General features: G+C 47.2%; 8 protein-coding genes across 8 annotated transcripts; 3 read left to right on the forward strand and 5 right to left on the reverse strand.

Moving 5' to 3' along the window:
- Positions 1 to 470: 470 nt before the first annotated feature.
- Positions 471 to 2,775, forward strand: BHQ10_000953 (uncharacterized protein; the record flags this gene model as incomplete). Its single annotated transcript, XM_040882455.1, has 6 exons — positions 471 to 1,359; positions 1,564 to 1,616; positions 1,667 to 1,799; positions 1,848 to 1,914; positions 1,972 to 2,125; positions 2,179 to 2,775. 6 exons carry the CDS (start codon positions 471 to 473, stop codon positions 2,773 to 2,775), a joined length of 1,893 nt encoding a protein of 630 aa, XP_040729458.1.
- A 372-nt stretch (positions 2,776 to 3,147) lies between these two features.
- BHQ10_000954 (uncharacterized protein) lies at positions 3,148 to 3,956 on the reverse strand (the record flags this gene model as incomplete). Its single annotated transcript, XM_040882466.1, has 3 exons — positions 3,148 to 3,298; positions 3,352 to 3,860; positions 3,924 to 3,956. The coding sequence occupies 3 exons, from the start codon at positions 3,954 to 3,956 to the stop codon at positions 3,148 to 3,150; spliced, it is 693 nt and encodes a 230-aa protein (XP_040729459.1).
- Positions 3,957 to 4,498: 542 nt separating this feature from the next.
- BHQ10_000955 (uncharacterized protein) lies at positions 4,499 to 6,441 on the forward strand (the record flags this gene model as incomplete). Its single annotated transcript, XM_040882477.1, has 3 exons — positions 4,499 to 4,540; positions 4,611 to 4,841; positions 4,894 to 6,441. The coding sequence occupies 3 exons, from the start codon at positions 4,499 to 4,501 to the stop codon at positions 6,439 to 6,441; spliced, it is 1,821 nt and encodes a 606-aa protein (XP_040729460.1).
- Positions 6,442 to 7,768: 1,327 nt separating this feature from the next.
- On the reverse strand, positions 7,769 to 8,595 carry BHQ10_000956 (uncharacterized protein; the record flags this gene model as incomplete). Its single annotated transcript, XM_040882488.1, has 3 exons — positions 7,769 to 8,047; positions 8,100 to 8,234; positions 8,347 to 8,595. The coding sequence occupies 3 exons, from the start codon at positions 8,593 to 8,595 to the stop codon at positions 7,769 to 7,771; spliced, it is 663 nt and encodes a 220-aa protein (XP_040729461.1).
- Positions 8,596 to 11,443: 2,848 nt separating this feature from the next.
- On the forward strand, positions 11,444 to 12,285 carry BHQ10_000957 (uncharacterized protein; the record flags this gene model as incomplete). Its single annotated transcript, XM_040882499.1, has 4 exons — positions 11,444 to 11,612; positions 11,673 to 11,908; positions 11,962 to 12,127; positions 12,179 to 12,285. 4 exons carry the CDS (start codon positions 11,444 to 11,446, stop codon positions 12,283 to 12,285), a joined length of 678 nt encoding a protein of 225 aa, XP_040729462.1.
- Positions 12,286 to 12,498: 213 nt separating this feature from the next.
- BHQ10_000958 (uncharacterized protein) lies at positions 12,499 to 15,239 on the reverse strand (the record flags this gene model as incomplete). Its single annotated transcript, XM_040882510.1, has 5 exons — positions 12,499 to 13,314; positions 13,369 to 13,598; positions 13,653 to 13,954; positions 14,010 to 14,229; positions 14,324 to 15,239. The coding sequence occupies 5 exons, from the start codon at positions 15,237 to 15,239 to the stop codon at positions 12,499 to 12,501; spliced, it is 2,484 nt and encodes an 827-aa protein (XP_040729463.1).
- A 1,353-nt stretch (positions 15,240 to 16,592) lies between these two features.
- On the reverse strand, positions 16,593 to 18,206 carry BHQ10_000959 (uncharacterized protein; the record flags this gene model as incomplete). The annotated part of the gene is made up of 1 exon (XM_040882521.1): positions 16,593 to 18,206. The coding sequence occupies one exon, from the start codon at positions 18,204 to 18,206 to the stop codon at positions 16,593 to 16,595; it is 1,614 nt and encodes a 537-aa protein (XP_040729464.1).
- A 2,184-nt stretch (positions 18,207 to 20,390) lies between these two features.
- BHQ10_000960 (uncharacterized protein) lies at positions 20,391 to 22,253 on the reverse strand (the record flags this gene model as incomplete). The annotated part of the gene is made up of 4 exons (XM_040882533.1): positions 20,391 to 20,743; positions 20,943 to 21,953; positions 22,009 to 22,127; positions 22,180 to 22,253. 4 exons carry the CDS (start codon positions 22,251 to 22,253, stop codon positions 20,391 to 20,393), a joined length of 1,557 nt encoding a protein of 518 aa, XP_040729465.1.
- Between the last annotated feature and the right edge of the window lie 670 nt (positions 22,254 to 22,923).

Below are 22,923 nucleotides of genomic sequence, written 5' to 3' on the forward strand. Positions count from 1 at the left end.
CTTGAGACCGTTTTTATCGTCTAATAATCACAGAGACAGATGAGAAAACCTACATACCTAGGTAGCGAACAATAAATTTTTTTGATTTAGAAACATGGTAAGCTGGAGCTGAAGTAGGCCCAGCTCAGCCGAGGGATCATGAGCTAAGCACCAATCCGGAGATCCATAGGATTTAGAAGATCAGCAAGGAGTACATGGAAGAAACTCCGGCCTGTGAAAATTACTTTGTTGTACGTATCAACTTGTATGCGTATTCAACCACCAATCGGCATGGAACCCTGAGACGGGGTTAGGGTAACCCAATTAGGAGTTAATTAATCGAGAATCTCACGTGGCTTCGTGGCACCCGCGTGCCTGCCTTACGCGTAAATTACCGCTCGATGGCCAGCTCAACACCTTGAACAAAGGGACGTTCATCATGTACGTTAGCTCCCAGACATAAGATTTTGACGAACCTCGCTTGAAGCGACATGTCGCAGCCACGCACCATTAAGGATTACTTCAAGCGTCCGGCCTATGCACCTCCTCCCACCGTCAACCTCCCCGCGCTCAGCCAACCCTCCTCACCTCTGAGTGATCCGCCGTCTGACCTTCCATCGCATTTTTCGTCATCCCAACAATTACCAGACCCCCTGGAACGTCAGACAAACAGCAGTGCACATGATGTAAGGAGCCCCAACCGGACTGTGCCATCGTATACTAGCGATTTCACGTCCTTTCGTCCAAGCTCCTCCCTCAATGCCAGTTTCAACTCGTCACAGCGGATAGTGAAGAATGGGAAGGAGGTCGTGATAGATACGGACGCAGAAAGCGCCAGCTCCGAGGAATTAGAGGACGTCGATGAGCTATTGAACAAGTTCCTAGGCAGAGCGCCGTCTTCAACTTCGACGAAGATAGCAGAATCTCGCGACCTCAAACCAAAAACAGCATCAAAACCACCCAACCGCCGCAAACAACATGAGTTTCGCAACTTTCGAGCAAAAGTTGGACTCGATGAGAAGAAATATAAATTCAGTCTGGAGTCATTGGTGCAGCGCTCGGTCGATGATGATGAAATCGAAACGAACGTTGCTAAAGCTAAGGCCATACTCGAGACCCAGGACCAAACGATTCCGACGGTTAACGGCTTCAGTAACAAAAGCCGGCCATCGAATCTACGTGACGATATATTGGCATCAGGGCTGTCTACCGATGATACAGGCTCTGATTTCAAAAGATTGCTAAATGCGGTCAAGCGCACCGAGGCTCTTGAGCAAGAAAAGTCATGGCTTTTCTTTGGAGACGGTACGAAGAAGCAGGGCCTTCCCGAGTTTCCCAGAGATTCAATTCTTGCTTCATCTAGGGAAGCATTTTTAAGAGGTAGGACAACGTTCTCTCGACCCGCTTCTTGCCTACTAATAGACTCGCAGAACCTTTTACTCGTGAGAGGGCCTTTTTCTCAGGAATCATTGACTTTGCACTGTCGAGAGACGTGATGCCTGTTGAAGTTGTTATATGGATATTTCAGTCCGGTATACTCAATGCCCAAGAAATCCAAGACCGTTCCTCTCTAACAACAAACAGTGTCATCGGAGCCACGGGATGAACTAAGATACGCTTACTGCAGAGCCATCAAGGTATTTGCTTACATGTCCGACTCACTCACAAATCAACTGACATTCTCTAGAATGCCAAGCGTGAGCGCATTGAGTCACTTATAGGACAAACAGATATAGATCAGCTTTTCTTTAGTCTTGGTGGCCACCCAACAGCAGTGGATGCGAATGAATCCATACAGGCAGATGTGTCGTATTATCAGGGTAGGAGCTTTCCATAAATAAGTCATGTCTCAAGCTGATGGGAAGTAGCGGAGACGTCTCGCAATTGGAGCTTTCTTCTATCAGTTCTCCAGATGCTCAGAGATATAGCTGTTTGGTTTGTCACTTTGTTTTGAAGCGTATGAGAATGAATTTTCTAACTAGATATCACTAGTCTACATGCTGATACGAGGGAACATACTTTACACATTTTACTTCGTTTGACGTTGGATACTGCCGTCTCGCACAACGATATGGTCATTGCATCTTTGGAGAATACTATAGATTATCTCCTTCAGAGTATACCTCGAGAAGAGTTTGAAAATGTCGTAAGTCATTTCTTCCAGTGATTTCAAACTGTCAAAAGCTAACATTCCTTCAGGTACAACCGATTGGGAAGACTCTGCTCAAAACAATCAAAGACACCCAATTTCAAAGCAAGCTGCTCAACCACATATTATCTTCAAATCGTGAAATCGCAATCTTCAAATGCCGCTTAGCAATGGCATTCTTGACGAAGGACGAATCTCTACTTGACAACTTTAGAGAAGAAGTCATTCCTTTCAGACAAATTCTCAATTATCTACGAACCGCACGATTGGACTCCCAACTGCATAAAGCTCGTTTGGATCCTGACTACGATTATATGGAAGTAAAGGCCGTTACATCTCTATTGAACATCGTCATCGACACCGGCCGAACTACACTTGTCTTCCCAAACAAGGAAGCAGAACGCAAATTCAATGAAGTCGTCGATAGCCTAGCAGAACAAGTGAAACGGATATTCAGCGCCATGGAGGACTCCGGAGCATCCCATTTGAAGCGAACAGAGGCCAAGCAGGGTCTCGAAGCTCTACAGTACCGAATTCTATACTCTATCCGGACTAAAAGGCGGGTCAAGTCGATGTTTGGATATAGCAGTCCGATCAAAAAATTAGGCGACTACGCGGGGTTCAAGAACACCGTCGAGCAATCCTAAGAAGTAAAATCAGTTCCTGGCAGTTCACGAGGTTTACTTGCTTGATGATGACATGACGCAATGAGTAACGACTCACGAGGTTCGGTTGCTATTCTCTTTTGACACGTTACACTAAAGCAGCAATAGAATTAATGTAAACAAGTCGAGAAGCATGAGTCGCAATCCGCGGTCTATTAGACTATTTTACGCTGCAGCTGAAGCAACAATACGAGTAAAAATTCGCCTGTGGACAGAAGTATGGAATGCAACTGAAACCACCAGAGGAAGTATACAGTATAAGATATATAGCAGAACATCAGATGAACCAATTACTAGTTCACACAAACAGGAAACAAACAAGGACCAGACACGGAAAAAAACAGAATGACAAATCTAATCATAAAACTTGCGGTTTGCATTCTTTCCGAACAGTGTCTCGCGAACAGCAGGCAATGCGTCGATCTCCAAAAGTCGCAGTCGCTCTTCGAAAGTATTGTTGATATCGATCTTGCCGCCACCACCGACAATAGAAACACCACCCGCTCTGTATAGAACTGTTAGTCCATGAAACAGTGTGATCAAAGGAATGACACTCACGATCCATCCGGCAGCGGGTCGCTCTCATCAAGATCTATCGTCACATCCCGGCCAACCTTTTCCTTGAATTCCTTTTGAGCATCCTCAATAGCCTTCTTGACCACAGCATTATCCTTCTTCCGGGCTTGCACCGCCACCTTATCTTCATTCAGATAGTAGAGACCCTCCAAAATCAAATTGGCCAATATACTCTGATATTTCTTCGCATCCTTGGTCGATGTGGTGACCTCCTCGCGTGCACGCTGGAAGAGCTCATCGAGCAACTCCTGACGAGCAGAGAGGACTCGCAGACGGGTGCGATTCGAGAGTGTGGAGCGGGTGATTTGCTGGGACATGGCGGCTTGTTTGAATTTCTTCTCGTATAGGGCGTCGATGGCAGCGATCTCTTGACGGACCAGTTTAGATTTCTCAATGGCGAACTCCTCGTCGGCTTTGATGTGGATTTCCTTGGATTTTTCGAGAGCTTCCTGCTTGATGAAAGCTGTCATCTTGCGGAGCTCGCCGGCGACCTTTTCATAAAGATGTGATTAGCAAACGCTGCGACACCAATTTGGAGGCCCTCAGTTACACACCTGGTCGTCTGAGAGGGCATGGCGTTGCGACATCTTGACTGTCTATATGTGAGGTCTTGACTGGGGAGGTGGGATGACGATGCTATATGGTCGAGGCCAAGGTTTGCTTGATTCCCACGATATCGTAAGGCGCGTGGGTGTGGATAGGAGTTCTGCCGCGTGATTTCACGTCGTACCGAAGCGGCCCGAAAGAATGTGAAGCTGATCGCGACTGAATGATCGTAGTTGACTTGTCCAGACTCCAGAGGTGATGGAAGCAGCAAGCTACGAGAGTGGGTCCGCTGACGACGGAATGGGCCAAGCGTCCGCAGGCATCAGCTGCCCCGGCCCAAGACATGACGATTCACTAACTACATAAACTACTTACTTCAATACTCAATAAAATTGCATCTCTATCTACTATATATCTCCCCTCCAAGTCTCTCGACATCTTCGCAATCTCTTCGCAAGCACTCCTCGATTTCTATGCTTCGCCTCGTATAACACGTTGACACGGCGACATGTCCAGCATCTGCCACAATCTATACACCTCCGCCAAGTGAGTGAGCATATGCGCCGCGCGCTTCACTTCGCAGATGGGTTTGCTAGGTGATATATCGCCTGAGGGGAGTATTGCCGTGAGTTTACCGTTCATCTTTTCGCAATGCAATGAGGGGGTCCGCTCGATTTCTGACTTTTGTCCATCAGATCGGCGTAATTGTCGGTGTCATTTCTACCAGCCTACAAGCAATCGGACTCACCCTCCAGCGAAAATCACACTTACTAGAAGACGAAAAGGCGCCATATGAGGTTCGAAGACCTCCATACAAGCGAAGAAGATGGCAGCTGGGCATGTTGATGTTTGTCGTTGCGAATATTGTTGGGAGCACTATACAACTCACGACATTACCGCTGCCGGTTCTTTCGACGCTGCAGGCTGTATGTGGATTTCTCGAAAAGTCGCTCTGCTCTTACTAACTGAGTGATGCAGTCCGGCCTAGTTTTTAATACAATATCCGCGACGCTCATTCTTGGAGAAACATTTACAAAATATTCCTTCGTTGGCACAGTGCTCGTATGCATTGGTGCAGTCTTAATAGCCACGTTCGGCGCCATCGGAGAACCGGCGCATAGTCTCGATGAACTCTTAGAGTTGCTCGATCAGCGGCCATTCGTGGTATGGATGGTCATGACCGGCTTGGTGGTTTTGCTTGTCCTTTTTAGTTCGCGCATAATCAAGACCATTTCGACGCCGGGCAGCTCCAAAATCTTTCGCTCTATACACCTTCCTCGTTCTTTTATATCCCCCCACCAAGGGAAATTCTACCGTGGGTTAGCATTCGGGTTTTCCAGCGGAGTCCTGTCGGCTCACACGCTGCTGCTGGCCAAATCAGCGGTTGAGCTACTTGTCCGCACGATCGTTGATCATGTGAATCAATTCAATCGATGGCAGTCCTGGATGATTTTGATCGGGCTGGTCCTTCTCGCCCTAACCCAATTGTACTATATGCATCTTGGCTTGAAGTTGTGTAGCACTAGCGTTCTTTACCCTTTTGTTTTTTGCATCTACAACATTGTCGCGATTTTGGATGGATTGATTTATTTCCGTCAGGCGTCTCAACTGACGGGACTACATGCTGGCCTCATTGCGCTTGGCACTGTTGTTTTGTTGGCGGGTGTTTTGTGCCTTTCCTGGCGACTGGAGGCGAACGACACTCACCCGAGTCTTACATTGCCGAATACAGCGCAGACACCTTTGGGAGCTGGAATGGGCATTGTGGAAGAATACGCCGAACCTGAAGAAGACGAAGAGTTCATGGATGGTGAACGGCAACCACTTTTGTCGAAAGGGACCGACACATCGCATCAACGTGCTCCAAGTCTACCTTTAATACCTACATATCGATATCGATCTCACACCCTTGACGCTCATACATTCAATAATGAATCGGCACAAATCTGGGCGGAACTCGATGACTCCGAAAATGAAGGCGCCGGACGACGGCGGACATCGACGGAATCTCCATCGAGCTCAACGACACGAAAGCGGATTCTACAGTACCCGCATAGGCGGACATTCTCAGTTCTTCCTTCTGAAACTCGAGGGCAGAGACGACCATCGTTAGGAGATAACGAAAGTCACTCGTATTTCCGTGTATCCAAGACCCGGGATGCGAAGCAACAAGCCGATCCTCCATCGGCGTTGTCGCGTTGGAGTCCGCGTCGCTTGCAGTATCAACGAGGGTATACTGGGTCATCGAGACGCACCTCAGCACCAGTCTCATTAGGCAAGAAGCCAGGTTTCGGTCACGCACCGAGCCCGATTCGTAACAATCAAGATGAACTGCCGCGAACTTACGGGGCGACCTCTCATAGCAACGAGCAGGGCAACACTGAAACTGTTGTCGACAATAATGACTCGGATTCAGGCACAATCCTCAGCGCTGGTTGGAAGCGGGGTGTGGTATTATTAAAGCGGTGGACGGGGATATCATGGCCTCGAAGGAATCGGCGAGACTCGACGCATTCCCCTGTTTGATGAGTTTTACTCCTACCAATACATACGACTCTACAAAGAATACGAAAATGTAATGAAACATGCTTGGAAACGTATTGATAACTGCCCCTAGACGTAATCGTAACATAGAAGTAGACCGATATAGTACGTAGTAACGTCGTATCTATCAAAAGAGTAAATTATTAGATTGTGAGAATTTACAAGCCCACTTTAACTTGCAAGGTCCAACAGAAGCACGAGGTGAATGCAGCCCTGATCAACATAGCCAAACAGGGAAGCTTCCATGTACAGTAAGTCTTACCGGATTCGGGTCAAAATCGAAAATGTCCCTGTCGGTTGAAAATTTATCGGCAAATAGCAAAGATACATAACCTTGGAACAATCAATACGTAGTCCATCTATATTTCAAAGTCAATAATTCTTACTTAGAGGAGTTTCTTGCTTTCAAGCGCATGGTAGCTTCGATTCTGTTCTTCACAAGCCTAATTGCACATGTAGATTGATGAAAGTTTCTGATACATGGATTTTTGAGCAAAAACAAATCAGACACTCCAAACTCGTCGCCGAGTCTGTGTATGAGGGAAACCAAGGAAATATCCGTAATTGTGAGAAATACATCAAGAAAAGAAAAATCCCACAGCAAGTCAAACTAGAACGGATGAATCAAAGCCAGCGCAAGAGTTGTGAAACTGTCAAAGAATATAAAGAAAACACATACAGCATATTCAAGCAGTGAAAATAATGGAAATATCGCAGTCAATCCGAACGCAAATAAACGAGTACCGCAAGACCACACACTCCGAGAACACCTCATCTTCACCGATGATTAGACATGAATCAAGCGTCGACAAAAGAAACCCCGACAGTTGTTCCACACCTAAGCATTGAGCTTTCACCAGTTTAGTATCATGAGAGGTAAGAAAGTTTTGTTTTTTTGCCGAACCCTCCTTTGTCACTTTTCCTCGTCCGTTTCAATATGTTTGGTATCTCTCCTATGTTTTTGTGACGAGACAGATGATAATTGTGTCTGCAAAGAAAAATCATGATGACCTGGTCCCAAAAGATAACACAATATGACTGTTGAACTCGATAAGGTGAGATTGAGAATTGTGCCAGACTGGGCTGGGGTCATTCAGAATACACAGGGTTTTGTGCTAAGGCAACTGTATAATGTTGGTGAAAGGGTATCAAACGAGCAGAGGCGGGAAGGGCATCAGGATCGTAGATGGCGAAAGTCGAGGATGACGAATATAATAAGAAAGGAACACCGCAAACAAGGAAACACCATGGCCACAAACMCCTGCCACTCTGGTATAATCAACCATTAAAAGAGCCGCACACGAATTATTTAAGCAGTGGATTGATGTTGGGGTGGCATTCTGCCTCCGACGGGCATTCCTGGGTATTGTCCACCTGCTTGTGCCTGCTGTTGCTGCAGACCCTGGTAGTAGGCCATCTGCTGCTGCTGCTCCTGTGTCATGTACCCGGGCTGGATGCCAGGCTGACGAGCCATGTGTGCTTGCTGTGCATTGACGTTGTTGTGAGAGACATCTTCGGGAGACTCGGCGGGAACATCGGTGGCGTCGACACCATTCTCGGCGGAGGGTTCAGGCGCATTCAGGCAAGCCTAAGTCAATCAGGATGACGTCCACTCTGGTAGATTCGTTTTCTCAGCTTACCTGAATAAGGTTCTTGCCCTCGGGTTTGGTGACCAGAGGTTGTAGTTTGGGAGTGGTGAATGTGTAGACGAGACCAGTCTCGGAGACGACAAGCAGCAGTACTTGAGTACCAGTCAATACGGACAATTCGTAGGCCTAACAATTAAATGTTAATCATTGAATATACTACCGTAACAAGTATATCGAGAAACAGTAGTGGGAGCTCAGGACGCCTGTTTGAGGCGCGGCGGAACGCGACTGGACGTACCTTCTTCATGATACCGGCCTTCCGCTTAGAGAAGGTGATGTGACGACGCGACTTGTCTTGGATGAATTTGATTTCGATCTTGCGACGCTCACGACCAGGCTTATCATCATCGTCGTCGTCGTCGTCACCAGCAGCACTCATACGGGAGCGCTTGCGGTCGACATTGGCACCGTTGCCCATCTGCTGTAGCTCGTCCTGCGAGGGCGAGGCATGCTCGTCGGAAACAATGTTGGCGGAGAGATCAGCCATAATGACAGAGGCAAATGGGATCAAGGGCTGATTGGGAGAGCGGAATGTTATATTTGAGATGAATAAGTGGGATGTGAGCGTAAAGCAGGAAGCTTTGTTGGAAGGCAGTTGAAGAATTGAAGATGAAGTTCCCCAAAGAGGAATGATGCTTGGGTTGATGGATAGACGGCCAAATCGAGTAACGCGTTTGGGAGAGGGAGTTTTTTGGGTAAAGTGTGGAAGGAAAGCAGGAAGGACCTTTTTCGGGGGGGGGGGAAGGKGCGGGKGTGGGTAAAAAAGGGAAAAACGGGCAACTGGTCAGGCCTGGTAAACGGTAATAAAACGACGGAGAGGCAAAAACAGTACTAAAACACCCACGAGTAACGGCGCGCGGCTGGAGAAGATGGGCCGGTGGTATCGTATCCGCCAATGATAAGTGAGTTTGAGGAGATGGACTCCTCCCCGCGCAGACAACATCCAATCAGATCCGAATGTACAAGCCAGTGGCGCTGTTACAGTCTCGTGCCATTGGCTATATAGCAGCAGCTGGCCCCGCTGTAAAACAGCAGTTTCGCGGTCTCGACCCACGAAATTGCTGTTTTTGAGGCTGCACACGGCAGGCGGTGACCATTATATTGCGTAAAATTACCACAGTTACGGCCCCATGAGGAGGCTTGTATTGCCATTGGCCACGGTCTGGTAGCAATCAATTAAGCTGTCTCGCACTGCCAGTTTCCAGAGTCTACCGCTGCAGAAAAAGCATTTAGTCACATAGTAGTTTTACTATGTAGTATAGACAGAAACAGTTTTTTACATACTGTGCTCTACTAGAGTAGTGACCCAGAGATTGTCCCAAATTATTGAAAAACATCAAATTATCAATGTCGCACGAAAGGACGAGTGGAGCGACCCACGGAGTCGATTTGAAGGCTGAAGCTGTACTAATACGACTGACCCAAACACCGGAAACAGCTAGCGCCGACACACTAGCGACCTACCAGGAATGGCGGCCTTAGCATCAACGTGACGTTTGGTCTTACCGTATTTTACGACGTTCGGTGAGTTCTGTGTCAATACTATGTATGTACATTGAGAACTCTGTCAGGACTTCCAAGGGAAGTACTCTTCTAGATCATCTAGAACATTACTATGTAGGTGCATTGCATACATAGTAATTGTCGGGTGTCCTCATCAACACCACTCAGGAATTACCACAGCATATGTCAGTGCTGTTCGAGCTGAATCAATCCATTGGCGTTACGTTACAGCCTCCGTACGATAGGCCGAGCCTAATTTTGGTCTCAACTTACTACGGAGTATGTAACTAGTGCTGATGGTCCTAGCAGTCTCCAGAATTCATAACTCAGATACGTCCTGCAGATCGCGCTAGCTCAATCATCTACATAGTAACGTGTACCATAGTACGTACTCTGGTCGAGGCCTTGCCTCTGTCGGATGGTAGGTGCTATCCGTGCTGTCAGGTCGAAGCTTAGCCTTTTGTCAGTCTGGATGATTTGCACAGATGCCGGATTGGCATCTACATACACACATCGTATCGATCAACATTGTTGACAGCTCCAGATTGCGCTAGACCGGTTTCCACAGTCTGTACAGTGGTCAGATGTATGCTCATCAACACAGAGTACACTGTACCTATCCACGATAAGACTTGTACATGAGTGTAAATAAACAATGGGATTTGCATCAATATAAGCTCGCTTTCTGTGGCTGTTTCTTTCTCTCCTTGACACAACACGTGTTCATGCCATCACTTTGTATCTGTGTATTGCTGCTGAAGGTCCGGATGGGCCTATTAATGTTGTGCAATCAAGCCTAATTCACATAGTTTGGATGATGAGCTTAAGTCTCTTTTGACGAGCTGCAGATGACGGCTGCATTTGGCATTTGACGGAAGGCGCTTCTTCCTTGTGATGTATGAGTAGCCCCTTCCTTCTTTGTCGTCGTCGTTGTGTGCCTGCCCCTCGGCATCATCCTGTGAAAAACCTCAGACTGTCAACCATCTTCCATTTCTCAATTCAGGCTTCACCAGACTGCTTCAGGACATTCAGCGACCTGGACTGAGATATCGATGATTATACTTCTTTCCTAGTGATGACTACCGTCGGTACACTTTGTTGTATCGGAATTTGTCACCATGCTGCGGCGTCATCCTGTATATATCGGTTTCTGATGTCTGATTTGACTTGACGCAAAAATGAATCGCTGTTTTATACCACCTGAAACCCGATTCAGGTCACTTCATACAAAGTTTCACACATCCCGCAGACAGCGATAAACAGTACTCAAGGTACTGTCGTCCATTTATCGGTCTGGTAAGAGATACATCGGCAAGTATTCAGATCACATTGCGATAATTAAGGATACTCATATGTGGTACAACTTTAGATCATTCTCCTCTCATCAAGATCGCTGTGCTGCCCTCTGTTCTGGTTAATCATGTGGTGCCCAGGGTGTACGTATACGGATACTGATCTGAGACGTTTCGCGTTGCGGCTTCTGCCTCACCTACCGTCAGCGGATGCACACTCCGGTAGACTATTGCGAATATTAATTAAGGAGATGGCCCAGAATTCTTTCAATTGAATCGAACGACTTTGTGAATTTCGAGTTCCAGCCTCGGTAGGGATATTCACGCCCGCGATTTTCGATTCTTTCCGTGAGCCGGCTCACCTTGATATTTCAACTGGATTTAGATTATACGACATCTAGTCTCTGGCAGACTAAGTCACCGTTCGTTTAAGAAGCTCACAAAATTTTGGAGATCTCTATCGCTCTCTATCGTCAAGTATCAGCAATACTATACCACGCCGTTAATCCGTTTCACTGAAACCCATCAATCACCGTCAACATGAGAGTGGACAAGATCCTGCTGAGCTATGCCGGTGCGAACTTTCTCTTTATGGCCGGCGGTATAATACTGTTGGTAGGGTCATTGCTATTCAGCCAGGCCGTCAATTCTACCCCGACGATGAACAGTGCACCTAGCATTCTTTTACTCAAAATGGTGCCTGAGAAAGGTATGTAGTGGAATTAATCCAGTTACATATACCCATGCACTGACAGATCTTCCTACATAGTGGCCTTGGTTAATGCTATCATCGTCTTCGCTACGTTCCTCCTCGCTCTTCCCAGCATGATCATGCGCGACAGTCGGCTATGGCTTCAACTTCAGGGATGGCTGGTCATTGTCTCTGGAGTATTCACACTCGTCATTGGACTGATCATTTGGATTGAGACTCTCAGGACCCGCGCAGCATTGAATACCTCATGGGGCCAACAGACGTCTGCTGTCCAGAGTTTGTTACAACAAAGAGTATGTCTTGTCCTAATTCGTTGAAACAGAACCGGCACTGATTTGTTTGATAGTTTGACTGTTGCGGTTATTACAACAGCACATCCCCACCATTCGTTACCGACGCAACTTGCACCACACCTCTGGTTGCAGCAGAGAAAGAGGGATGTGTGGGCCCATTCTCTAGCTTCGTGAATAGCACCCTTGACGCCATCTTTACTGCTATCTTTGGTATCGTCGGTATGTATCCACCCTATCCCTCTGTTCGTATGATGCTAACTTGCTGTCTAGCACTTGATATGATCCTCTTAATTTGCGTGGCAGTCTTATCAAAGGATCGCAAGGAGAAGGAGCGATACCGATTGATCGATGCCAAGGTCGGACTGCAAGCCATTTGATTAGACATCGTGGTCAATGGCGTTTGATGCGAGTCTACAACCCAAGGCTGGATACTTGAGTTGTACTTGATCAGTAGACATGGAAAGCGATGATAGAACACTTAAGGGGTTTTAATTAACAAGGTCATTCGTTTCTTTGTTTGTTAGCGTGTTATCCAATCGTTCATTACATATACTGTTCTAATTTCTACCACCAAATCCTGCTATATAAAATCATCTTGCAGACATAAATCCMCTCCCAAAATCATTCCCGCCCCAACCTCCAGGTCCATGCCCTGTACCGCCACCAAAAGTATTCAAATAATTGACAGCATGATTGTTAATATTCGCGGCAGACGAATTCACCGGATCAATAGACATAAAGGTGTCTAGATCCATAGTCGAAAAGTCAAAGTCCTTCCAATCGATCGGTATATCTGCATGCGTAAAGTCGACCATGCCGATATCGTCGGCTGATGAAATGGTGTTTGCGTTGTTGGCACTGCTTTCTGTAGAACTGACAGGAGTGGCCATGAGATTTTGCCCGAGAGAAGTGAAGAAGGTAGATGGGTTGGTGTAGATGTTGTTGTTGTAGTCGTCTAGGAGTGCGGTGGGGGAAGGGTTATATATTTGCTGCTGTCGAGCGTACTGTTGCTGCTGTCCGCTTGCGAAATGTGCATCATTGGACATCGGGTTTCTTGTTGGTAGATTGTAATTACGTTCGCTCAGACTGCTGCTGACATTATCCCCGAGTGACGATCTGTCATACACTTCGCTATCGAATCGATTACTATCATCAGGAGACGAAAGATCCGGACCTGTAGCAGTCTTTAATTCCGGAAATACAGCGATGAGCATTTGCTGGACTGCATTCATGGTGAGGTAGGTTTGTCCTTTGTATTCGCCCTCTGGTATCATGATGGACATGCACCGTAGGCCTAAGCGGACCCACGGCAGATGCTTTTCGGCGGCTTGAGGGGTCGAGTGCATCATGTCGAAGGCGAGGGTGAAGCAGGCGGTTTCGAGGTGGAAGCCATGGTAGTTAATTTCCTGTCTAGGGTTAGAATGGCAGTTACTTCAGTAAAGGATAGAACAAGTGCATACCCGAACATATTGATTGACTTCACAGGCTCCGGAGAGGTTCCGGATCATGCATCGCGCAGCTTCCAAGCAGCTCTCACACGCTTCGTCGAGCCACGGAGGAGTGGCGCTTTGCTCACTTTTGTCACTGCTAGCCGATGGATTCTCATTTTGTTTCATGATCCCATCTCGGCGCCATCTTGCTCTAAAGACGAGGAAGGGCCGGAACGTGAGAAGTAGCGTATTATGATACACTTCGTCATGTCAGACACTTGAAGCAGAAATAGCAAGGGAACTGAGTGACTTACATAATTGAAGAACGATTTGGCAGACACCAACCTCTCCAGTCTTCGGAGAAGCATCAAGCCCAAAATTCAAGACACCTTGTACACGGCGGGCGAAAGCTTGAGCGTCCTTACGGATTTCTTTGGCACTTTTCCACATCAACAGTAAAGAATCGTGTCGTTGACTGTACATGTTATGCGCAGCTSGAGCCATGATACGCGCTATTTCAACAAGGGCAAGTAACATTGGCTGCTCCTTGGGGTTTGGTATGGTGATTTCATGGGCTGGTATAGTCATCGAACGGCCGAGACCGAAGCATATCCAACTGAGAATTGTCAGTCTTTGCCACGAGCGTTCCAGATATTAAAAGAGAGACAAACATATCGTAGAAAAACAAACTCCAAAAAGTCAGCCTCTTCTCCTCGGCATCCTCTGTCGTCTGTTCGACCTTGAAACGCGTATTCTTGTGCAATCCAGCTGCAAGAGCCTTTCTTGTCGCGGTTCCAAGGCAGAGAAAAGCAGAGTTAGGTCTGGCTTTTTCGGATTGATAATGAGCGTAATCAAGGGTCAGCATAGAAGCATCCGAGCAGGGAAGGTTGACTTATCATCAGTATTGGCACTTGTATTGTCTGAACGTTGACTATTTCATCAAATGCTACCGAGTTAGCTTTCGCCTTTTTGTAGAGAAAGTCACCCATCTCGTCATCCCTCATCTCGGCTGCACCTAGTGCTAGCATGAGAATTAACAGTGTCGTCTGCGGATTATCCGCAGACATATCATTATTTGTCTGATACAGGCCATTGAGCATCTGTCGATATCTTTCCTTGGACTTCCAAGGGCAAAAGTAGTAAATGGTCGACAAAAATCTTTCAAGATACTTTGAAGCTGTCGAAGGATGAATGAAGAATAATGAATTCAAGCCCGATCCCAGCCCTCCAGAAAGAGATGCATCCTGATTACCCGCGAGGTCGCCGAAGAACAGGCGACGGAAACTGAACAGATCCAGCCCCGGCCCGACTTCTTCGACTTCGTCTCTTCGTGAAGACGATGTGTTGTTGCTTTCGCTGGCACCAAGCCCATCGACTAATTGGCGATACATCAGCTGCATAAGTGAAAAATTGGAATGCGGGCCGTAGTATAGCTGAATCACGCATGAAGGTGAAGCAACATGCGTCGCGGCAACGCTGTAATCAACGAGATCATTTCTTCTGCTGCCACCTTCAGCAGCAGCACCGTGACTGGGACCTGATATCGACCTTGAACCCTTGCGATTCACCGCAATGCCTTTCCCTCGAGCTGACGCAGAAGCTGTCATATCCAGGATTGCCGCATCATCCCCATCTTCCCCATCATCAGTCTCACCAGTCTCACCAGCATCGGCAGCATCCTCATTCTTACTTAGAAGCTCATGCTTCCGTTTCCGCTGTCGCACAAACCCGCGATACTCGCACTCCAACTTTTTCTGCTTGCAGTGCTGACAAGGCTCGCCGCCATCGCAGCGAATCTTCCTGCGTCGGCACTGTTGGCATGCTTTGGATATTCTCCACCTGGGCGCTCCGGCCCCTGCGGCCCCTGCTTCGGATGAAGCTATTTCCGTGTCGTTGGGCATGATATTGGTTTCTTGGGATTGCTTTTTCATGCTGAATTTGTGCTCATCCTTTGAGTTCATCCTTATAATTCTCTCGCAGACTGTATAGCCACAGCCAATCAATTCTTCAATTCAAGTACACGATGTCGAGAAGCTTGAGTGGAGCAATTCATGCTGAACAGACTATTTCTTCACTTCGGCCTTCTGCAATTATTGAGTAGAGGTGTCACCTCAGATTGCGATAATAGTTCGTTTTTCTCTGCATTGTCCACTTTTTCCCACCACGATGACTCGATTTTATAAGTAAGCCATTAGTCAGTTCTTACAACACACGGTAGAGATAATCGAGAGTTTGGGTCACGTGGCTCCAGTGACCCTATTGGTTGACTAGTATCTCATGTTAGAAATTCATCGAGCTCCCAAGTGCATGTCTCAAACGCAAGTCAGGTATGGAACACAGAGAAAGAACATTCACGAGTATATGCATTACATCAAGATTGATACTAAATTCTAATCTATATTGGGAATCAAACATGTCATCTAAGTAAAACAAAGCAAGAAAAGGGAGCAGAAGTCCCCATAAGGTCAAAAGAATATATGGATGCAAAGCAAATGCATCTACAATCATCAATCAGCGATACATTGCACCTGTGCACTAGTACATGTCTCTGCCTGCGAGCGAGCGAGCGAGAGAAGGAATGCCACTATCCAGTCCGAATCCAGACTTGCTCATAACTGGTCTCAACGATACTATTTATACATATGATCTCAGGATCTGGTCATCATAGAAGGTAGAAAGGAGAAAGAAAAAGAAAGAAAGGAAAAGAAGGAGTAGGAAAATATCCGAGTCAAGAATACACCGCTTCAAGGAGTATACAGCAAGACTCACAACCCAAAATACCTCTCTCCATGATAAAACACGTCTGCATAACCGGTGATTGGGCCGTAGACACTGCAACACATGCGAAAGGAGTCGACACGGAGACAGGGTAAGATACAGGAAGTTCAAGTTGAAAGTACATGCCTCTCAAACTCTCTTCGAAAAGAATCTGAAAGGGAGAAGAAGAATGTGTCATCACGATTGCCCGGTCTTAGAATCGCGCCGTCGATGGAAAGTGCAAACCAGCCAGTGTGTAAACGCCATAAAATGAGGACAAACAGCAACAGGACTGTAGAAAAGTGTGTAAAAGATTCACATGTTGAGGATATCTATTCATACGCCGCCAAATCTTCGGGAGGTCGAAATTGAAAGTATGTAAAGGTGTAGACGAATCGGAAAGCCAGACGCGTAGGCCAGCAACGAGGCGGAGAAGCTTCGCTCAACGAAATAATGTGCAAGAATAGTATGTTTGCAAAATGTTCAATATCGTATATTTAGTTAGGGTTTCGTGAGCCACCAGCGCTGGCTACGCTGCCGGTCGTAGTAGTGCTGCTGCCGCTCTTAGGGCCGAGCCAAACTATTTCGATGAGACTATGACTTGTCTCTTCTTCTCTGGTATAGAACTGATGAACGTTATCTCCAATGACGATTGCGTCTGTCAATAAGTAGCGCTCCTTGATCACTCCGTCTTGATCTCTTTCTCGCATGGCACCGAAGCGCTGCGTGTAACCAACCATGTCCTCTTCCCAAGTCTTCTCAACATGGTCAAAGTTAATGGCGTCATTTGGTGTACCAGGCATTAGAGTGTATCTGACAATCGAGTGTCCATTCGTCAGGACCCAGAATGTGCGATACGACTCCCCCGTGGACTGGTCGACGAACTCCTGCTGATCGAAGACCCAGCGGCGGAGAACTGATCGTTTACCAGCCGCGGCAGCAACGGCACCCATCTTCACGACATCCTTGGTAAACCAGGTACTCCAGTGGTGGAGACTGTCGATTTGAAGGCCGGACTCGAAGATACCATCGGGGGCTCCGGTCAAGTCCATCTGATGTAGCGATGGCCACAAGGTGAGAGGGGTATTACTAGAGCGCTCAATACACTGACCCAATTTCTGGTCACCTGGTTGTTCGCCCCAGGATTGGCACTCGTCGTAGTTCTCCATCAAGATATCCAATAGTGGTTTCGAAACGAAGATACCACCGCCGCCAAAGGCCATGTGGCCCCATGTATCTACCTGCCAGCTTGCTTCCGAGAGCGAGCCAATGTAGTGTTTCTTCGAGGAATCAGCTTGCTTAAGCTGAAGAGCAACCGAGGGAAGCGACGGGAAAAAGGTGTCGTCGTCAATGAAGCCAACCCATTCGGTTTGAGGGCGCTGTGTTTTGATGTAGAGACTGCATGCTTCAACAAGTCCGAAATAACGAGCGGTGAATTCTAGTGGCGAGCTCTCGAGGGTGATGTCGAGTCCTCGGGAGCGGAAGTATGCCTCCTGGGCTGAGAGGTTATCGTCCGATTCAGGCACTAGGACCAAAAGACTAGCCTTGGTGCCGGCGAAGGAGTATAGCAAAGACGGCAACAGACGTTCCAGTCGGTCAACTGTTGTGGCGAGACCAAATAGCAATTTCGAGGTCTCCTCAACATCGTGATCCAAAGCCACATTGACATTGGCGACGGTCGGACAGGGGACGGTTCGGTCGTTATTCTCATCGGAAATGATCAAGCCGCGTTCTAGCGCACGGAAAGGGGGTAATACGGGGGTGTCGATATCTTCTAACGAACGGAATTGTGTCTGGGCGCTGACCTGATTCGGGCGGATGAACGCGCGAGTGAAGTTCTTGCGAATGAGCCATTCACTGTACGGTAGGGGAGGCGCAGATGCGGTATCAAACTCGCAGTTTCCGAAGGAGCTATGACTGGGTAGCTGGACCTGAGCGGGCGGGCTCTTGTTCGACGTTATCGAGTTTGCTGTATTCGAAATCTGCTCGATGGGATGTTTGATTTTCGACGACAGGGCGGCACGATCATATCTGTCAACACACCAGAAGAAAAACCCAATAGACAAGATGGCGACTAAGGGGAAAAGTGTTTTGAGCCTGAAGAAAGGCATCTTGACGACCGGACCAGCAGAAAATGATGACTTCGGCGAAGTCATCAAGAAGCGTGACGGACCAGTTCTTTTATTCGCTTGACAAGACAATGGCGTGTCGGGAAAAAAGAAGGGGCGACGTGATGCTTGGCTGGTGGTGTGCTTCTTTTTTTTTTTTTGTTATTATTATTATGATCCTTTCCCTTTTCCTTCTCCGGGCGGGCGGTAGGGAGTTGAGGAAAGGAGGGAGAAGGGAAGAAAGGGTTGTCTGGGTGTCCTTTCCCGTAAGTACGCAACGTCGTTGGTTAGGGAGGCAGAAGAAAGTGGACCGGCCCAATCACCAAAACTCAAAAGACGAGACGCTAAGCCTGGGAACAGGTAAGACACGATCGATTTAGGTCAAAAAGACTGGCAAGACAAATGAAGAACTAATTTCGAGGATGTGGTAAGCGAATGTACGGCGTTGTCGTTGTCTCTTCTGAGCAGTGCGACGTACGCGGCAGAAAGAGCCAGACGATGCAATTGACAGATCGAGAACAATGAAAACTACGGACAGACTGGACAAAGTAATACGATGACAGCCACGCAGCGTGCGAATGCGGGAAAAGAAGAGAAGAACGCAGACAAAAAAAGCTTTTTCGTATTCGTCTTTGCCTGGAGATAAGACAGGTGCATCTTTTTCTGAGCTGGATGTACGTAGGCTAGAATATGGGGATCTAAAATACATGGTAGTGTCAGATACCGTGAAAGGGGCAGCTTGAGAGTGCGTAATCACTGTTACAGTACGGTAATACGGGTCGGCCCCAGTCCGTCACCCGCGCACGCAGCGATCGGCGCCGTGCACTGAGTTCCCGGTACACGTATTCCTCCTGATTTCATAGAACGCGCAGGTACCTGTACTTGCTACTTAGGTCATTGATTGACAGGCGGAGATAGACATAGTATGAATATCACTTGTTTCAGGACGAAAGATCGCCTGCACTCAAGTATCAGGGCACGAAATTTACAGTCGAGTCCAGACTGCCGGTATCTTTGCGTGGCTTTGGTGGCTTCCAGGTGCTGGCTGGCAGTGGCTGCATTTGCCATTCAGGGAGATTATGGCGACGGGTCTCTGGTCCGCTAGTGACGTCCTCGTACTATTTAGCAACTCTTCGGTGCGTATGTGTAATACCAGCTGATGCTCTCACCATACGGAGCTAAACTATGTGAATGCTAGCTTCAACTATCGTATGCGAATCAGACATCAAGGCGAGAGGATCGCGGTCACTGTGGTCCTTTCCAGTCCAATCATATTACAAAATGAGCACGGCTAGTGGGGCATTTTGATAATGATGGACATAAAGCGATTACGATTACCGAGCACATTACGGTACTTGAAATCGTTGTATTATAACGGCTCCGAGCACGTGCTCTCAATCAAGCTATCTGCACGATATATCTAAATTTTCTGTGACAAGTTGGAAACGACGAATCAGAGCTGTTCCGGCTCATCCTGGTCAACGTCAAGATTTGTACCTCCATGGATTGCTCTTCTAGGCAGTATGGCAGCGACGCCGGATGCAGCTCAACAGAGATAAGCAAAACAAGACTTGAAGAACCGTTTCCGTTCCTGGCCTAACCTTCCGCTCGGGACGGATTATGAAAGGAGAGCTAATATATGGACGACATTTAATTTAGATGGATCTAGACGATGACGACTCCCTCTGGCTGGCAATATGACATGGGTCAATTGATGATGGTGTTGTTGTTTTTCCATTTGCGTAATTTTGTGTCCGACAAAAGACCACAAGAATGCATCCGGCACTCGATATACCACGCTCTTATCAGAGTCACTTGACGCAGTGTATTTTCTGTGTTTAAATATCTAAAGTTTTGATAGAACTTTCACGGTACTGAGGATAGAATGCACTGATCGCGTGTCGTTGTGTCTCATAATTAAATGTATTATGGCCCGTGTCATAAGGTTACGTCTGTGCAATGCAAACATACTCCGGCGACGCTTAGTTTGTGTGAGACATGCATGTACGTATTGAAAAGTCTGAAACAATGTTATCTAAAATGTAACCAGGTCTTGGCCGGCCACACATGGCTGAGACATTAGTACTTGATTGCATGCTTACGCGTTGATTTATTGTATCACACGCCGTTACATGCGGTGATATATAGAGGATCGGTTACCATGGACGATGAAAGCACCTGACACCACTAATCGTCATCATACGTCTCTCTATCCTCAAAGTTCATAAACGTATCGTCCTGCGCTTCTTCGCCCAAAATCGCTTTCCAGCATTCTCGCACACTTTCCACAATACTATCGTCGAAGGCGAGATCCAAGCTAGGTGGCGCAAAGTACAATATCTGATCAGACCTTGTGCTCTTGTATAAAACCGGAGAAGCACTGGCGTCATTAAGAGTCCCGACTTGAGTGAAGCGCATGGACCATAGAACAGCGGGTTTGCCTGTGGCATCAGAAAAGGAATCGAGTAGAAGATCGATCGCTGTCTCTAAAAGTCGTTGGCCTTCTTGACCAGGTACGGAGACGCTTCCGTAGACAACACCTATCAGACAGCCATCCATTAGCGCGATAAGAAAGAAAAAACAGATGCAATCGAGAAAGACAGAAAAATGCTCTCATCAGTCGTTGATAGTTGATAAAGTTTTCATCAATGTCCATCAGGCAATGTAGATAAGTTTAAACGATCATCATTGAAGAGCTTCGATTGGTAGAGGCAAAGGAAGAAATGCTTATCAACTTACATTGTCCATCTGGGCACTCTCCAGTTTCACTAGAGTGAAGTAGCAAGTATACCGGTGTAGCTTCCGAAGCTTCATCAGTTAGCGCTTCGCCAGGAATGACTGCTACGGCTCCTGCAGGCATAGGACCTCCTTCAGCAGTGATTGGAAAAAGTCCTTTTAATGGAGAGGACACAATGGATATTGAGCGAGCAACCTTCTGTGTCGATATCAAAGGACTTCCAGCATCGTCTGGTAAATCCCAGAGAGTCCCTGCAACAGATTTGCTGCGTATTTTCTCTCCATTCGACAGTGTAAGGTGGTGAAAGCCCTCGTTGTCTTTCGAAGGGTCGACAGATTCGATCCCTCGACCTAACACATAGACACCGCCACCAACAGCCAGCGCGCGGCAACCCACTTGAGCAATCTCTGCGCCGCCACCCCACTTGGCAACTAAGCTTCCAAAGCCAGGTCCAAATACACCCAGTGAACCAAGGTGTCGTTTGATACGAGGAAGTGCGAGGTTCGTAGGGGTCTTATGGGGGGCCTGCTGACATAATGACAGCGAATGGATAGGGTCGTGCAGCTCGGAGGGAGCATTGAACTTTGTGTTCAAATATTCCGAAAGGAACATATTCTTATCTTCCTCTGTGGTGGGGATTTCGGTGCCCTCATCAGTCTGCTGTGGCTGGKTTACATTTCGAAGAAACCTGATCAACATTCTCTTTGCTTTCATACTGATCTTATCATCAGCGAATATGTCTTCGCGGCTGCTCGGTACTCGACGTAGTCCCGATACATCGTCATCAGGGTTTGCTGACTTTCTATAAATCCACCAACTTCCGACGGCTTGAAACTCGAGCTGTCTATAAACTCTGGATGACACAAGCGTGGGTAGCAGCTTCGAGCGAGTATAAACAAGCTGTGGTGACAATGAAAGTGTGTAAGCCCTTGAGAAGGACAGCTTCTTCCCGTCTTCTGACGCATCCGAGGGCGAATAGATGGAGACATCCTCAAACGGCTCTCGGCCAGGTGCTGCAGTCACAAATGAGCAAGAGCCGTGTGCAATAATCTCGACTTCCAGGCAAACCTTTTTGTAATGACACTACCCATTCCTGTGCCTCTTGGATGCTAAAAGCAGCTTCGGGTCCTCCATAGTATGTGTTCTTATCCACGTGAAGAACCTTCTTACCTGACCGGGACAGAGCTCTAGGATCGACTTTAGTGGAAATCGAAGCGAACTCAGGAGAGCCAAGCTCACAAGGCCAGAAGTGACTGCGCAAGCCCCGTCCCGGATACCGTCACATCCCATGGGGTTTCTGCTAAGGATTCCATGTTGACTCGCGCCGACAGTGAGTTGTCCTATTCTACAATGCAGAGAAAGATCTTGTATGAGGATCCTCACACTTCTTTGTCACATCATCAAACTGTTCCAAAGCTCAAAACATAGCTCATCTTTTCAAAGATGACGTGCATCGATGTGTTGATCTGAGGCAGAATAATTCGTGAGAGAAAAAGAAAGCCGGAGAATTACCGTCGAAGCTTTCATCATCCGCGAAGCTAGTGGATCACGTGATCTACACGGTATTATCGGTGTGAACAAAATGCGAAGAGCTTGCATACAATTCTACATACTGTTGGAGACATTAGCGTAATTTTGGTAATCAAAGCTTGTCCAACTAATTAAAAGAGAATCTGACGTGGTTTTGATTCTGTTCTATCGGACATTAGCAAATTGGAAGGAAGAATTGACTCTGAAGTAGAATGTATCGCCATTCGAGACTGCGTACGATATTTACCACTAGTCTAGATAAGGTTAGTGATTCATCTACCCATTTAAGTGCAGAAAAAATCGGCTACTTCATCTTCTTTCCATCACACCACTCTTGCGCTCTGCGTAGACACGCTGCAATGAATCCTTCTGTAGCAGCTTGTCAAACTACAAATAAACCTTCATTGGTCTATTTTGATAAGAGTGGTAGATGAGATTTGTCACCCTGTATCT

This window comes from Talaromyces amestolkiae (genome assembly GCF_001896365.1).
Source record: "Talaromyces amestolkiae strain CIB chromosome Unknown scaffold1.1, whole genome shotgun sequence".
NCBI classification, from domain to species: domain Eukaryota; kingdom Fungi; phylum Ascomycota; class Eurotiomycetes; order Eurotiales; family Trichocomaceae; genus Talaromyces; species Talaromyces amestolkiae.